This window comes from Phocoena sinus, chromosome 5, assembly GCF_008692025.1.
Source record: "Phocoena sinus isolate mPhoSin1 chromosome 5, mPhoSin1.pri, whole genome shotgun sequence".
Classification (NCBI taxonomy): domain Eukaryota; kingdom Metazoa; phylum Chordata; class Mammalia; order Artiodactyla; family Phocoenidae; genus Phocoena; species Phocoena sinus.
The window spans coordinates 116,193,901-116,210,853 of NC_045767.1; the positions used below are offsets into that span (position 1 = coordinate 116,193,901).

Below are 16,953 nucleotides of genomic sequence, written 5' to 3' on the forward strand. Positions count from 1 at the left end.
GCCTGGGACAGAAAATTCACTTGTGGTCAGGATCCCATCAAGAGCATTAGGTCATGGCAGAAACTGAAACTTCTCAAACTGCAAGTTACAGCTGACATCCAAATTCCATGTATGAAACGGAGCTGTTCTGTTCTTTTCGCGGGGATGTCTGAACTCAACACAAAGTCCCCGTTCTTCCTTGAAAACCAGGCTGCCCTTCTGATTTTGCTATTTCTGTCAGAAGCACCTGGATTCTTCCAAGAATAGAGCCTGAAATTCACCTGTGAAGTCTTCACTGGCTGCCCCCCCCCTCCCCTCTAGTCTGAGCTCTTAAGCAATTACTGTCTGTATCAACCATTTGGCAATTCATCATATACAGCCTTATAAACATAGCTCTTGTAAAACGATTTAAAGGAACATGCATTTACAGCTTGTCTTGGGGAACAGATTAGAAACTCCTTATGGGAAGGGAGTGGGCCTTTCCCTCCACGGTATTCAACACGTGGCGCATTTACAAAAGCTCCAGAGATACCTGTTTATCGATTCAGTCAACAGATACCTGGTGAGCTTCCACTCTGTATCAGACACAGCAGCACAGGCACTCGGCAGCCCTGGGCTCAGTGAGCCTGCATTCTGTTAAGGGAGGCGCCGAAGGGTCCCCAAAGAATTCTGCTTCTGTAGTTCTAATATATTCACTAGGCTATTTAAGATGAACAAGAAATGAAGATTTATTTCCCCCCCATCTGCCCCTCCCTGCCAAGGAAAAGTCTGAGAAGAGGAATGTTAGAGGGCAAGAGAGCTTAGAATGTAGATGTGTTGCCCACCATGTCCCCATTTTACAGATAAGGAAACTGAGGATCAGAAGGCTCCAAAGATCACGTGAATAGTGGCAAAGCCCAGGTGAATTCTGGGTCCTGACACTCAGTTTAGGGTTCCTTCCACCATGGCCCAATTTACCTAAAACACTTCAAAAATAAAGTGGTAATCCACCTGCTACGATGTTCCTTCTCTTGTGTTAGTCTCTGTAAGAAAATTAGCAGTGCCAGCAGTTAATCACCTCTTAAATGTCCTCAACCTGCAAATCATCAAGACCTTAGCTACGTATTTTTTATGTCAACTCCAAACTATGGAATCTTACTTAGGCTTAAAAGTGCCTTGTCACTTCATTTCTTTCATATTCTTTAAGCAGACTCATTATGGCAAAATACACTGAAATAACCAGTTCACCTGTCAACCAGATTATCCAAGTATAAATTCTTGCCATGTTTTTGTATTTGTTCAAAGATGATCAATTAAAAAAAATTAAAAACAGCAGAATTCTAAAACTACCCTCCAAGCTGATACACCTTCTTAGTAGTAATTTTGAATCCCAAAAGACAACAATCAGATTTAGGGATTCAGCAACTCATATCACTAAGCCCAGGCACAACAAAAGAATTAACTATCATTAACTTTCATAAAGACAATGTACTTGCTAGTTGATGATCTTTCTTAGTAGAAACAATGTTCCTGCCTCATTGGAGAAGGTAACAAGAAAACATTCGAAATTTGAATGGTATGTTCACTAATGGGAGAATTGCAGGAAAAAAATTTCCTTGAACAGAATAATTATGCTCCTTCAGTCACTGTAAGCAAAAGCTTCAGAATCTGTTGGCTACTGGCAAGTCCCAGTAGCAGAATCTGCTACTGGGAATTGCCAAAAAAGGGCAGGAAAAGCTTCCAAACATCCCAGCCCTCTTTGTTGTAGTGACACTATGGAACAGGGACTTAGCCCAGCTCCTGGGTTGTCCTTGAACCAAGGAGATGCTGTTATTTTGCCTTCCCCATGCCTCTCTCCTCCATGTAAGATGTCAGGTGCCCACCCAGAGGAAGATGCTATTTCTGTTTCTAAGTCCATTCCCAGAACCACAAGTTCAGACAAAAAACATCCTATAAGCTGACAGCTGAAGAGCAGAGCCCAAGCTGGGTGCAGATTACACAACCAAGAACTGGCTGAGGTTTTGCTCCCCAGCTGGCTGGCAGCTAGCAGGCCACCCTGCCCTGGTCCAGAAGCAGGTTCTCCTGCTGAGATCGCACACCGGCCCAAGGCAGACATCTGGGCCACGGAGGAGCCCAAACTTGGTGTCTTGGCTTGAGGCAGGCCATAGGGAAGCTCCCCCCTGCAGAGATAGGGAGACAGCCAGCTGGCTTGGAGCAATCCTTTGTTTTCAAGACTTACCTTTTATCTCAGCTAAAATATCAAATCCTGATGAAAATTCTACCATTATTTCAAATGGCTGATTTGTCTTTAAACAGCCCTTTAAACATCTGAGCGCTGCCGTTGAGTGCATACTACCAAGAGTCTACTTGGTTTCTATAACCCTAGTGACATTGATCTGTTTGTGATTCTACTCAGGTCCTTAACAGAGTGAAAAATCAGCTGTTTAATATATAACACAGGATGAAAACAGCAACACAGTAGTAGCAAAACTGAGAGAAAGCAGAAAAATCTTCACCTCCATATTAAGTGGACTTCTAAAAATTCTCAGAGGATGGAACATTGGAACACATACAAGAGGTTCTTACCCTTTTGCAAATAAATATAGAAAAAATTAAAAAGAGGCAAAAAGGCTGGAGAATCCGCTCGCTAGTCTTTGTCTTAACTGTCTTTTATGCCACTTCCACTCTCTTTAGGAAATTCAAGAAAAGCTTCCATATCTGAGGAACATACTAATATAAAAAAACAATGTTGTTGACTATAAAAAAGCAAACATAAAATGGAGTTGCAAATGGAATGCATGGGGGCCATACCTTGAGATGACTTTGAAGATAAAACTAAAACAATTTTTTGTCACTTAAAAGCCCTGATGGATCATTTTAATCAATGCTTGGACTACCCTATAAATATTGTAAACAGCAAGACAACTGTCAAAGTTCTCTGGCCAAATGTTCCCCAACAAAATCAATGTTCAAACTCCCTGAAGTTTCATTTAGCAATTACAGTACCAGGCATCCAAGATATCTTATCACAGTGAATCTGTTCATTCAAAACCATTATCAAGCAACATTTTGCCTACTGGGTGGCCAACAATGTTTCCTTTCATCCAGAAAATAAAGATTCTACATGAAAACCAAACCAGCACAGGAGATGCATGTATATATGCCAATGTCTTTGAGGGGCAAAGCTGCTTTAGCCAAAACTGTCTGAATTGGATACCAAGCCAAAGAGCAATCATCTGGGAATGTCAAAATCCGGGCAACCGACTTGACAGTGCAAATATAAGACAAGACTCATTTTAACTTGTAAGTCTCCAGTCACCCTCTTGGACCCCTCAATTCTGGTGGCCACCCTGCCCACTTTCTTCCTGGGCTGTCTCTATGTACTTCACTGGTGTGGAAAGAAAACCCCAGTGCCCAGCCAGACAAAGAAAAGCCCGCCTCCCTCCGCTGTTAGGCATATTCTCCCCTCAGCTGACAACAATTTAGGGAGCCCACTGTCTCCCTGAAGTATTCCTGTGGTTTCAGTCTACAAGAAGCTTGTTCCTCAAAACATCTATGCAATACCCACAGTGATCCACTTGGGCACACAATCAGAAACCATGTGGCGTTGCTAGCTACCTTTTGTGCACACATGCTTGTCTTGTGTTTCTTCAGCACTGCACCTCTGATGCGCAGCCCGCCCCTTCCTTGCATGCTCAACCAATATCCATAGACTCAGAGAAAGTTACAACTTGAAAGGCTGTTTACAGCTGACCCCCTGAGTGCCGCTTGAAATCAACTAGATGACTCATTAACCTTTTAAAGGCCAGTCAGGCAGGCAGATCTGGGTTCAAACCCTGCCTCTGGCACACTCTGGTTATGTAGACTGTGTTCTCATCTGTTAAACAGATAGATAATACCCGCCTCATAAAACTGTTGTAATGATCAAATGAAATAATAATTTTTTTTAAATTCAGATTTTCCATTTTCTTGGTCCTTGTTAAGACATAATCTTTGGGGCTGATTTTCTTCCTGGTTTGTATTACATTAAATTGCAAGCCCAAGAGGCAAGTCTTTTTTCCTACTGTATTTTTTAATCTTATGGTCCCTAGTCCAGTGCAGGGCATCTTTTGAGAGAGCCATAAACCAATCATGTGAAAGAAAGCATTAAACCTCTATTACCACTACCTATTTCAGCTAATGTAGTGTTCTTCAGTTCCCCCAAGGACCCAATCATTTCCTAAGCAGCGCCTTCTCAAAACAAATACATCTATCAATCCACTCCCTCTTCCCACACACATACAACCTTCTCTTCAGAACTCAAAGCTGAAAACAACACTGCCTCTCCCCAATTTTTGTATTAAAGTCAGCATATTTACCAGAATATTCAGTCAAAGTGTGATAGGTGGAGAGACAGGATTTGGAAGGATTCAAAAAAATCTCTGGAGAACTTTCTTAGGATTTGTGGCATCAATCCTTAAATAAGAATTACTTGCCTATAACAAATTCTGGCAGAAAGTAAACCAGAAACTCACCGGTGAGTTGTCGGTTTAGTTAAATATTGCACTTCACTCCGTTCTATGCAAGCAAACAGTGACTAATAGGATTACCTCGAGCTCTCACTCTGGATGTAGATACCCTTCCACAAGAAACAGGTTCCATTATTAGTGTCGGCCCCCTGGTAGTAAATTTATATTTAAAGGGGCATACATTTTGTTTTCGAGACATACTTTACTAGAAAAATATTTGCGTCATATGCCAGGGCGAAGGTGTCATTTCTGTCTTTTGCAGGGGGCAGCAACAAATAGCCAATGGGGGAGAACGGATAAGATCGCAGACCCCCCCCCCCCGAAGAGGACACAGATTTCCACCTAAGCAAGGTCGGTTCTTTCAAGGAATAGCTTCCTTAACAGCTAAAACGGTTTAACACATAATCAGCAGAAGCAATTCGGGTGGCCTGGGAAAGTACCGTAACACACAGAAATCCTGACTGGCCCCAGCTGTCCTCTCCTGCGGGGTTTGACAGCGTGTCCACGGCGCCCGAACACCAGCCACCAAGCTCCCCACAGCGCCCTCCTTTCGCAGCAAACTGCCAAGGCTCTCGGGCCAAACTCCAAGGTCCCTCGCTTCAAAACCGCGAAAATGTGAACCGTGCTAGGCAAACGGTAGGGCGCGTAATAACTTTTCTTTCCCGTGTGCGCGGACGGGAGATGCTCGGCTCTAAGGCCAACTTCCCAGGTCCCCCGCCCGCTTCCGGCAACCACCCCGAGGGGAAGGCGGGAGGGAGCGCGGACCAAATAGAGGGCTGATGAGTTCCAACACCTCCGTGGGTTTCCCACTGCGGGAAATTTACTATACAGCAGTCCCTAAGGATTCCCTGCAGATATAACGAAAGGAGAATGCTCTCCCCCTCGCCCCTGCTAAAAGGAACAATAAAAACATGCAGCCGGCGCTCAGCTGGCCATGCCCGGGCCCTCCTACGGGCCGATGTCTGGAATCTGGAGGAAGAAAGGTGCCCGGCCAAGAGAAGGCCCGGGCGTGAGTGTCCAGCCTGGGTCCCCAGCCTGCCGGGGAAAGGGCCCACGGGAAAAGGATGGGGACCAAGGAGAAGCAGCAGCCCGCGCGCGAGCCTCCCGGGAAGGGGAACGGCGGCCGAGCTCTACTTACATAACGCTTCAACTTTTTCTCCGGGGGTGACTTGCGGAGCCATCCGGAGCAGACCACTTCGCCGCCGCTCATGGTGCGCGCCTCTCCGGCTCCGGGCCGGGCGCGCTCCCGACACCGCCGACGCCGGACAGCCGCGCAGCGGCGGGGACCTAGCTCTCCCGCGGCGCACCCCGGGCGGACGGGCTCCGCGGCGCGCCGGCTCTCGGCCTCCGAGCTTCTTCCCCAGCAAGCAGGTCCGCGGACTTGAGTAGAAGCGGGCCGCACCGCCGAGGCCGATACCTCGGGGCAGGGTCCGCGGCCGGGCCGAGGGCGTCCCGGCCTCCCTTCAGTGCGCCCGCCCAGCCGCCAGGCGCGCCGTCCCGCCGGTTGCCTCCTTCGCGCTGGGGCTCAACGGGACTCTGCCCCGGCGCGGAGCCCAAGCCTCGGCCCCCTGCGCTCCGCCCCCTCGGGACGGGACCTCCCAGAGCGCTCTCTAGACAGACACGACGCTGCACGCGCGCACACCCACACTCACACACACACACACACACACACACAATGCCCTGCGCGGTGCCCACTCCGGCTCGCCCGCTCTCGGTTTCGGTGCGCCCTGCGCGATCCTCTCCTTCCCCCTCCTCGCGGGAGGGTGGGTCACTTCCCCGCGGCGCCCGGGCAGCCGGGAGGAAAGGGGAAGCCGCGAGGGTCCCGTGGACAGCGGGCGCAGGGCTGGTCCAGGGCCACGGAGGGAGCCGCCGGCTCGGCGTCGCTGGGCAGGGCAGAGGTCCCGCCGGAGGGTGGGTCCGCGCTCGCCGCCGCCGCGGGAGAGAGAGGGCGGAGGGCGGCGAAAGAACGAGGCTCTCGGCTGCTCGGCTGCGGGGACAGAGCCCACCGTCCAGTCCCCTCGCGCTCCTTCCGCGCCGCCTCCCCCACCCCCGGGCGCGCGGCAGGTTCTGAGCGGCCTGGCCCCCGGCCCCGATCCCTCCCTCTCCCGGCCTCCCGGCTCCCTCTTCCTTTCCTCCTCCCCTTCCCACGTTCAGGCCGGCTGCGGTTTCTGCCCAGACTTTCTCTAACTCCGCCGGAGCGCTTCCAGCCAAAACAAGGGCCAGGGAGGAGGAGACGCACGGAGGGAGGGAGCGAGAGAGGGAGGGAGCGGGAGTCCGAGAGGCACCCTGGGATCTGTAGTTCGGAAAGCTGGAGAGGGGTCCTCGGCCGCCCGGCGGCCGTGGAGACTGGAGACCCCGGCGGCCTGCTCGCCGGGGAAGGCGGCGAGGCCTCGGCGAGGGCGGTGCCGCCAGGGCTTGGGCTCCGGGCGGAGCGAGGAACCTTCGAATGTTCAAGTCTGGAGATTGCCATCTTGGCTCAGCCGAGTGTCAGTTCGGAGTTAGTACTGTGCACGAGATCAGGAGTTGGAGGGGGAGGGGCTGGGGTGTTTGTACTTGACAGCGCGCAAAGCAAAACAGCCCGGAGGGAGACCGCGCGCCCTGGAGAGTCTGCGACCCCCGGATCCCTGCCCGCGAGTCTGAAGGGCAGGGACCAGGAGGGCGAGGACCCGGGGGAACGCGCTAAGGCGACCAGCCTGGAGCGGAGGGCAGAGGGGGACCCTTCCGGGCTGGTGTGGGCTGGTCCCCGGAGCAGCCTTGCCTGAGTGGTGTGGGAACGCTTAGCGGGGCCAAAGGATTTGGTTGAATCGATCTCTGGGACATTTTGAAGTCTCACACTCCCTCCATTTGTTGCCGGTTTCTTCCACTTGACTTGGCATTTGTTTAAAATCTATCTTTGGGGTGTTGGACCAGAAAAGGGAAACTTACTGGATGTCTTAGCGCTATTTGCTTTCTTGCGTGTGCTTTACAATTATGATACGTGGTCCTGAGTTTAACACGATCCTGTAATAGAAATATCTTTTCCAGTTTATTTATGGAAAACAAAGCCCTCACACAAATTTTGGAAGATAATATAAATAATCAGATAAAAGTGCTAAAAATAGTAGGAGATAAGTGAACGTTTCTGGAAAAAATAACCTCAGGCATTTTCTTGTTAATATAACATTCACTTTCAGGAGTTCTCTGAGTTTGAAAAGCTTGTACAGTTGTAGGAAATTAGGTGCTGGGGTGGTGAGAACTGGAGGTCTCTGCACTCATGGAAGTGACATTTCTGTGGCTGCGTTGGATAGTAAACAGGGGTCAACACAAGTACAGATTGTGATAAATGTTGTGCCCTGGGGGAAATAAACACAGTAAATTAGAAGAATAACCAGGGTGGGACCAGGTCAGATAGGATGAGACAAGTCTTCCTTAAAGAGGCAGCTAGCCAGAGATTTGAAAGATGTTGTGAAGAAGAGAATCAGACTTGTTTTGTGAAGGATCAAAGGGATAACCGTAAGGAGAATTGAGAGAGAAAAAACAAGCAAAGGGGGTTCATTGTTTTTCTTACATTTTAAGGCTTTTTAGAATACAAGTGAGTGTAATTTTTATGGCAGCTCATAAACCAAAGCAATTTTTACGTGAACTCAGGTTTTACCACAAGCGTGCAAATGAAAATAAATCACTGAATTTGTTTTCCACTTCTCCCACAGGCAGTGTGTCTGTACACTGAGTCAAAGTATTTATAATTAACATTTCTAAGACTAGTCCACTCTTTCATAGTTAACTGTTGGCTAGATAATTTACCACTTCCTCCACTCCTGTTATAAAGTCCTTTTTTTAAATCTCTCTGTCTCTTTTTCTTTTTTTTTGGCCACACCCATGTGGCATGCAGGATCTTAGTTCCCCAACCAGGGCTGGAACCCATGCCCCCTGCAGTGGAAGAGGAATTCTTGACTACTGGACAGACAGGGAAATCCCTAAAGTTCTTTCTTTTTTAAATTGAAGTATAGTTTATTTACAATTGTTGTTTTAGTTTCAGGTGTACGGTATAGTGATTCAGTGATACACATGTGTGTTTATGTATGTGTGTGTGTGTATATATGTGTATATATATATATATATATATATATATATATATACATATATGCTTTTTCAGATTCTTTTTAATGAAAGACTGTAATACAGTCAGCCCTCCTTATCCCTGGGGAATGGGTTTCAGGATCCCTCCCCATACCAAAATCCTTTGCTGCTCAATTTCCTTGTATAAGATGGTGTAGTATTCACATCTTTATACTATAAATCATCTCTAATTACTTATAATACCTAATACAATGTAAATGCTATGTAAATTGTTGCTAGCATGCAGCAAATTCAAGTTTTGCTTTTTGGAACTTTCTGGATTTTTTCCGAGTATTTCCCATCTGAGGTTGGTTGGCTCCTCGGATGAGGAACCCAAGGATATGGAAGGACCAACTGTATACCCAGTAATCTTTTTCATTATTTCAAATAAGGGATTCAATGATCTCATTTCCATATAAGAAATCATTAAGTATTTTCCCTTACCTTCGACTATGTTGTTTGAGATTTATATTTCTAGAGATCAAATAAGTGAGGAGAGGTTGAAGATAGATATGTCTTCATGTATGTATGTTAGAAAGGAAATTGGCTTTATCTTTACATTATATGTCATTTTTAGATGATCTGTAAAATTACATTTTGTATCCTTATATGTTAAAAGGTATGCTAGAAAACACTACTACACATCAGTATCTTAAATTTCATTCATACAACAAATATTTATGGAATGTCTTTGTATATACAAGTTCTTGAGGACCCAGGATATAATAGGGAGGTGAGCCAGACCTATTACCTCACTCCTTTATTCTAGAGAAGAACATTTTACTAGTCATTAGCCCCTTAACTTCTACAATACAGTTGATAAATGCTGTGAAGGAAAAACAAAGAGTCTTACCTGGGCATACAGCTGGAGGCTCTACCCCCTGGGAGAAGGGTGGGTATGTGGGGAAAGACTTCCCTGAGGAACTGACTTTAAACTGAGACCCTCAGGATGAGGAGAAATGGCCTGGCCAAGCAGCAGAGAAGAGTATTCCAGACAACAGAGAAACTACGAGGTGTCTAAATCCTCAGGCTGGAAGAAACTCCGGAGGACCTGAATGAAGGCAGCAAGGAGACGAGTGAGAGGGACATTGGACTGGGTAAGGTGACAGAAGCAGACAAGGGACAGGTTGTGCTGAGGTCTGGAGATCTTCTTAGAGTTTAGACTTTTCCTCAAAGCAAGTGCCAATTGTCACCTCCCATGGCCTTCAAATCGCCTCAGACCATCACCCCTCCGTGGACTTTGTCATTCACCTCCAGTAGCCCACTCCAGCTACGCATCTTCCAACTTGATCTTTCAAGTTCTTCCTCTGTAATCTTCTTTCTTCTCCAACAGCTTTCTAGCCTGTTGACACCTCTGCTTTCGCATATCCCATCAGACCTCTCCGTCTTCACTTCCCCCCCTTATCCAGTTCGGATTTTGCGGTCCACATTTTTAATAACGTGCTTCCCACTCACAAAACCCCAACACTGGGTGAACCTGACTGCACTTGCTTCTGCACCCAAACAGCCAAGCACTTTTGGAGAAAGTTACACAACAGAATCAGTGATGTCGCTGTAAATTCATGTTCAGTGACCTCAAATACATAGATCCTCAGCTCTCTGCAGGGGCGGATCTTGGTCTTCTGGAACCTGAATCATATATAGTTTGGGGAGTCATTTTAAAGGAAAAGAATATACAATTACAAATTAAAAATTACGGCGAATATGAACCTAGAATGAGGAAATGAATAAGGAACAAATTACTGGCACCTTTGAGATACAGATGCCTTTCTTTTGAGACCTCTATGATAATTTGCCAGAATCCTTGCACGGATATGCTTTCTGAGTGCATCCTAACTTCCCCTCCCAACTAGGACACCCAACCTCTCCCAGCAGTTCCCTACTCTCCTGGGGACCTGTGCAGCCACCTTCATTAGCTTTATGGATGTCTCTGGTACCTGGCAATCCCACTTCCTTTATCTGGACAGTGCATTATATTCTCTGCAAAAAGTTTTCTTTCTGTCTGTCTTTTTTTTTTTTTTTTTTTTGCGGTACGTGGGACTCTCACTGATGTGGCCTCTCCCGTTGCGGAGCACAGGCTCCAGATGCGCAGGCTCAGCGGCCATGGCTCACAGACACAGCCGCTCCGCGGCATGTGGGATCTTCCCGGACTGGGGCACGAACCTGTGTCCCCTGCATCGGCAGGCGGACTCTCAACCACTGTGCCACCAGGGAAACCCCTGTCTTCTTTTTGTTAAACAACAGCTTTATTGAGATATAATTCACCTACCATAAAAGTCACTTTTTTAAATTATACAATTCAGTGATTTTAGTATATTCACAAAATTCTTCAACCTCACCACTATCTAATTTCAGAATATTTCATCACCCTGAAAAGAAACCCCATTCCTCCTCCCCCTGCATCCCTGACAACCAGTAATCTCTCTGTTTCTATGGATTTGCCTCCTTTGGACGTTTCATATGAATGGAATCAGGCAACATGTGACCTTCTGTGACTGGTTCCTCACAGCATAATGTCGTCAAGGTTTTTCCATTGTTGTAGCATGCATCAGTACTTCATTCCTTTATAATGTTAAACATTAAACGTTAAATACTATTGCATTATATGGATATTTCACATTTTTCTTATTCATTTATCAGATGATGGACATTTGGATTGTTTCTACTTTTTGGCTATTATGAATGATGCTTGCAATAGTTCTTAAACCAGCTTCAGATATCTCAAATGTCCAAACCCTCCATCAACCAAAGATCTTATAGTTTCATCAGAAAACCAAAGTGCTCAGATGGAAACTCCTTCAGCCACTAGCCATCACATGTGCAAACCTACATACCATCTTCAGTCCTGCTACTCCCCCCTTCCCACGGCAAATGAAAGACATTGCTTTCCTGTTATGAGAGGTCAGTCCCTCCACTTATGCTTTGGATTTCATGCCATTGCATCTTTTCAAGAACATCACCCTATAAATGATCTCTCTATCTCTAAATACTCTCTGTGTAATTGTATCACTGGTGTGTGTTGCAATAAAACTTTATTTAAAAAAACAAATAGTGGGACGTCCCTGGTGGTTCAGTGATTGGGAACCCTCCTGCCAATGCAGGAGACAAGGGTTTGAGCCCTGGGCTGGGAAGAGCCCACATTCCGTGGAGCAACTAAGCCCGTGCGCCACAACTACTGAGCCTGCGCTCTAGAGCCTGCAAGCCACAACTACTGAGCCCACGTGCCACAACTACTGAAGCCTGTGCACCTAGAACCCGTGCCCTGCACCAAGAGAAGCCACTGCAATGAGAAGCCTGTGCACCACAGCAAAGAGTAACCCCCACTTGCCACAACTAGAGAAAGCCCGTGCACAGCAATGAAGACCCAATGCAGCCAAAAATAAATTAAAAAATAAAAAAAAAAACAAGTAGTGAGCCAGATTTAGCCAAAGGGCTGTAATTTGCCAAATTTTGTTTGATACCACCATGTTCTGATAGGGTGTACGTTCACATACACTCACACGCATACATACCCAACTCTTTTTTAAACGGAAAGGAGCCATTACTATGATGCCTTTTCAAACAGCTATTGTGAGAGGAATCTTATATGAAATTGCTGATAACATGCAGGTTCAGATTATTTAATTCTCCCTGAATGTTAGCACTGTTCCTCTGAATAAACTACCATAACATTAAAATGAAAGTTGGCTGCCCTGTATTTGACAAAAGGATTGTAGGCAACAGACTACAGTTCTCTTCAGTTTTAACTGGAAACTGAGTTAAATTATCCACTCCATTTTAAATATACTCACATCTCTTAAGACAAAACAATGTAAAAAATCCTCTACAACGTATATTGCCTTTAAAAATATATGTTTATTTATTTGGTTGCATCGGGTCTTAGTTGCGGCAGGCGGGCTCCCTAATTGTGGCATGTGAACTGTTAGTTGCAGCATGTGTGTGGGATCCAGTTCCCAGACCAGGGATCGAACCCAGGCCCCTTGCTTTGAGAGCGTGGAGTCTTAACTACTGCATCACCAGGGAATCCCTCTGTAGGTATTTTAGTCCCTGCACATTTAGTTTTGTTTTGTTTTGAACTTTATTTTATTTTTTATACAGCAAGTTCTTATTAGTTATCTGTTTTATGCATATTAGTGTATATATGTCAATCCCAATCTCCCACCACTACCCGCCCCCCATATATTGCTTTTTAGCTACCTTTTTCTCTACCAGCTTTTCTCTCCTCTTTCACAGCCAGACGTCTGTTGAGTGTTGCTATAGTTTCTATCTCTTGTTCATCCTCCCTTTCTCTTCAATCTGCTTCACCTTGGCTTCCATCCCACTTTCTCTCTTATATTTTCCAAGGTCATGACCCCCACATCACTAAATCAGACGAGAATTTTCACGCCTTCCTAAAACTCTCAGAACCTTGGCCTCTGAGACATCACATGTTTGAACCTTCCTATCTCCCTGCTCCACTCAGATTTCTTTGCAGGCTCTTCTTTTACTGGCCCTTGGCATTCTAAAGTCTAGCCCACCACTCTTCTCATCCTATACTTTCTCACGTGGGTGGTATTTGACACTTCACAAATTTTCATCCCCAGCCCAGTTCTCTCTTCTGAACCGCCAACCTGTAAATATAACTGCCTTCTTTACATGCCACTTTGCTCTACAAAAATCAACCAAATCAGAATCATGATCTCATCCTCAACTCTCACCAAATCAACTCCAGTTTCTTTTTATTTCTCTTGGAGTCACTCTTTACATCTTCCTTTATTGTCTTCCATTACCAACCCACTACCAAATGTAGATGAGCTTGTCTATGGATTATTTTTCCATTCCATCCATTTCTGTACTACCACTTCTTTTCAAGCTACTTCCTCTCTCTCTTGGATTTTTGGTCATATGCTTAATGCATCTGCTTCCTTTTTCCCCTGCCCCATAGATTCTCCACTTTTCAGCCAGAGAAATCATCGTAAAGCACAAATATAGTCACTTCAATGGCTGCCCATTGAGCATAGGGTAAAAACCAACATCCTTGACGTGGCCAACCAGATGTGAGTGGCCTCTCCCCTCCACAGGTGTCCATCCAGCCTCATCTGGACCACTTACCCATCTCCTTCTGTGCTCAATCACTCAGGCCTTCTTCCGGTTCCTCAAACACACTCTTTCCTTTCCCCTCCAGCGCCTCTATGTTCTCTCTGTTCCTGCGCCTGGAATGCTGCTATCTCCCTCGTGTGACTTTCCTTTTGTTTTATTGGGGCTGGTTCATTCCTGCCCACCCTTCAGATCTCGGGTCACCCATCTCTCCCTCTGGAAAAGTTTCCTCAGACCTTGGTTGAGTCATATTCCCTACTCTACCCTCTTACTGTCCTGTTGTAAGAAACAGATATCATAGTTGTCGTTTTACATCGTTTGTGAGATTGTTTTATTGATGTTGACTGCTCTCACTAGGTAGTGGACTCTGTGGAGGGAAAGGGCCCTGTCTGTTTTGTTTATTCGCTTTATTTGTACCCCTAACACCTACCAGGGTACCTGGCATGTAATCAGTTCTTAATGCATATTTGTGGAATGAATGAGTGAATGAATGAGTGAAGGGCTTTCCTCAGGTGGCTGATGACCCAGATGTTTGCTCGCTCCTGGCATGGTAACAGGAGATGGTGCTGGAGTCGAGGTGTTTGGGTATTGCTACAGTCTGAATGTTTCTGTCCCCTTAGAATCCTTACCCCCAGGTGGGGCTTCAGGGAGGTGATTAGGTCGTAAGGACAGAGCCCTAGTGAGTGAGGTTAATGACTCTGTAAAAGAGGCAGAGCTAGCTCCCTTCCCCCCTTCCACTAAGTGAGGGCACAGCAAGAAGGTGCCAACTATGAACCAGAAATTGGGCCCTTTCCAGATGCTGAATCTGCTGGCACCTTGTTACTGGCCTTCCTAGCCTCCAGAACTGTGAGAAATAAATTTCTGTTATTTATAAGCTACCCAGTTTATGGTTTTTTTGTTATAGCAGCCCAAATGGACTAAGACAGGTAGGAATTGTCCCCTGAATAACCAGACTCCAAAAAGTGACAAACTGTGCTTTATATTATTATTGATACCTAAAGGTGAGATTGTTTTTCTTTTTAAAATTTTCCACTTATGTATATTTGATGATTTTCCTATAACGAAAATGTATTCCTTTAGTAATAGGAAATTCCAAGTTTTAAAAAACAGAAGTGATATAATATTTTCAAATTAATAAGTAACTTAAACCTAAACTTTATACATTGAAATTTTCACACATCTAAATATTTCTAAGGAAGTTGCGTTTAAATAATTTGGAATGAAAATATCCTTGAAACGTACAGATGGCCAACAAACACATGAAAAGATGCTCAATATCACTAATTATTAGAGAAATGCAGATCAAAACTACAATGAGGTATCACCTCACACCGGTCAGAATGGCCATCATCAAAAAATCTACAAACAATAAATGCTGGAGAGGGTGTGGAGAAAAGGGAAACCTCTTACACTGTTGGTGAGAATATAAATTGATGCAGCCACTATGGAGAACAATATGGAGGTTCCTTAAAAAACTAAAAACAGAACTACCATACGATCCAGCAATCCCACTCCTGGGCATATACCCAGAGGAAACCATAACTCAAAAAGATACATGCACCCCAATGTTCATTGCAGCACTACTTACAATAGCTAGGACATAGAAGCAACCTAAATGTCCATCAACAGAGGAATGGATAAAGAAGATATGGTACATATATACAATGGAATATTACTCAGCCATAAAAAGGAACGAAATTGGGTCATTTGTAGAGACACGGATGGACCTAGAGACTGTCATACAGAGTGAAGTAAGTCAGAAAGGGAAAAATAAATATCATATATTAACGCATATATGTGGAATCTAGAAAATGGTGTAGATGATCTTATTTGCAAAGCAGAAATAGAAACAGACATAGAGAACAAACGTTTGGATGCCAAGGGGGAAGGGGGTGGTGGAATGAATTGGGAGATTGAGATTGACATATATGCACTACTATGTATATATAAAATAGATAATTAATGAGAACCTACTGTACAGCACAGGAAACTCTACTCGGTGCTCTGTGGTGACCTAAATGGGAAGGAAATCCAAAAAAGAGGGGATGTATGTATACGTACGGCTGATTCACTTTGCTGTACAGCAGAAACTGACACAGCAGTGTAAAGCAACTATACGCCAATAAAAAATAAATAAATAAAACCTATAACCCCACATATATATCATTAAAAGTTGCCAGCAATGCAAAGTATAAGATTTTGCAACTGCAATGAAAATATTTTGTAAGATATGTAAACTGGAGGCTCCACCAAGTTGCTCAAAAATTATTTGGCTAGAGGGTAAATACACCTTGTACATCATAATGAAAGTCTTAAAGGTAGAGGTGGAGATGAACACTTCGGGCTGTCTATAGCATGTTAATAAAATTCAGTATATTTATATAGATATAGTGAGAAGGTGGTCTTTTGCAAAGGAATAAAATACTGTTTGTTTTTAGAATATTTCAGTTATAATTTATTAGGGGCTATGATAACTTTAAACAGATTATGCTAACACTGCCTGAATTGCATAATTTTGTTTCAAACCTGATATTTCAAAATTTAGGTTACTCATTGGGTAAAAGAGAGTTTTTATTTTGTAAAATGTAAACCAAAATCCCTTAGTAATTGTGACATTGAAACATTATATATAATAGTATTAGAGTTATTTAATATAATTACATTTACACAGTTCTTGTGTTCAAACTGTATTTTGGATGAAAAACAATAGTCTACTAAGTTAAAACTTATGTATACTTAAGTTAAAGTAAGAAAAGCTAGGGAGTGCCTGGGTAGCTCAGCTGGGAGAGCATCAGACTTTTAATCTGAGGGCCCAGGGTTCAAGTCCCTGTCCAGGCGCCAAGAATAAATAAATAAACAGAATAAAATTTATTAAAAAAAAGGAAAGAAAAATGAACTCAGTTTTCTTTTAAACTGAAAATTATGAAATGACTGCTTCAGATCAATGTTGTTTACCGACAGAGGTTGAAACCATATGTACGGAGAAACAAGAAATAGACCCACTCATGCATGCTCATTAAATGCATGACAAAGTTGACACTGCAGTACGGTGGGAAAATGATAGACTTTTCAGTAAGTGGTGCTGGGTCAATTGGATACTCATATAAAAAAAAAAAAGAATCTTGATTTCTAGCTCACAACTTATGCAAAAATCAATGCCAAATGGATTATAGATTTTAAAGTTAAAGTAAAAAACCCAGAACATTTCCAAACAAAAACACAGAGATGTGTCTTAACTTTGGGAAAGGTAAACAGACACAGAAAGCATTAACCCTAAAGTTTAAAAAGTAATATATAGGGCAACATTAAAATT

General features: G+C 44.4%; 1 protein-coding gene, 1 non-coding gene and 1 pseudogene across 5 annotated transcripts in view; 2 read left to right on the top strand and 1 right to left on the bottom strand.

Annotated features, from left to right (window-relative positions):
- The window catches only part of GAB1 (GRB2 associated binding protein 1), a 125,688-nt gene extending 119,681 nt beyond the window's left edge, over positions 1-6,007 (bottom strand). For 2 of the 4 annotated variants that reach the window (XM_032633046.1, XM_032633045.1), the window contains exon 1: positions 5,605-5,892. In XM_032633046.1, the coding sequence (XP_032488937.1) occupies positions 5,605-5,676 (72 nt within the window). In that variant the 5' untranslated portion in view covers positions 5,677-5,892. Of the gene's footprint in view, positions 1-5,604 lie in introns of all 4 variants that reach the window. The other 2 variants (XM_032633049.1, XM_032633047.1) reach the window with 2 other exon arrangements.
- On the top strand, positions 5,675-6,570 carry LOC116754413 (annotated as a pseudogene).
- A 9,835-nt stretch (positions 6,571-16,405) lies between these two features.
- On the top strand, positions 16,406-16,478 carry TRNAK-UUU. Its single transcript has one exon. It is a non-coding gene; the product is annotated as a tRNA-Lys (tRNA).
- The last annotated feature ends 475 nt before the right edge of the window (positions 16,479-16,953 follow it).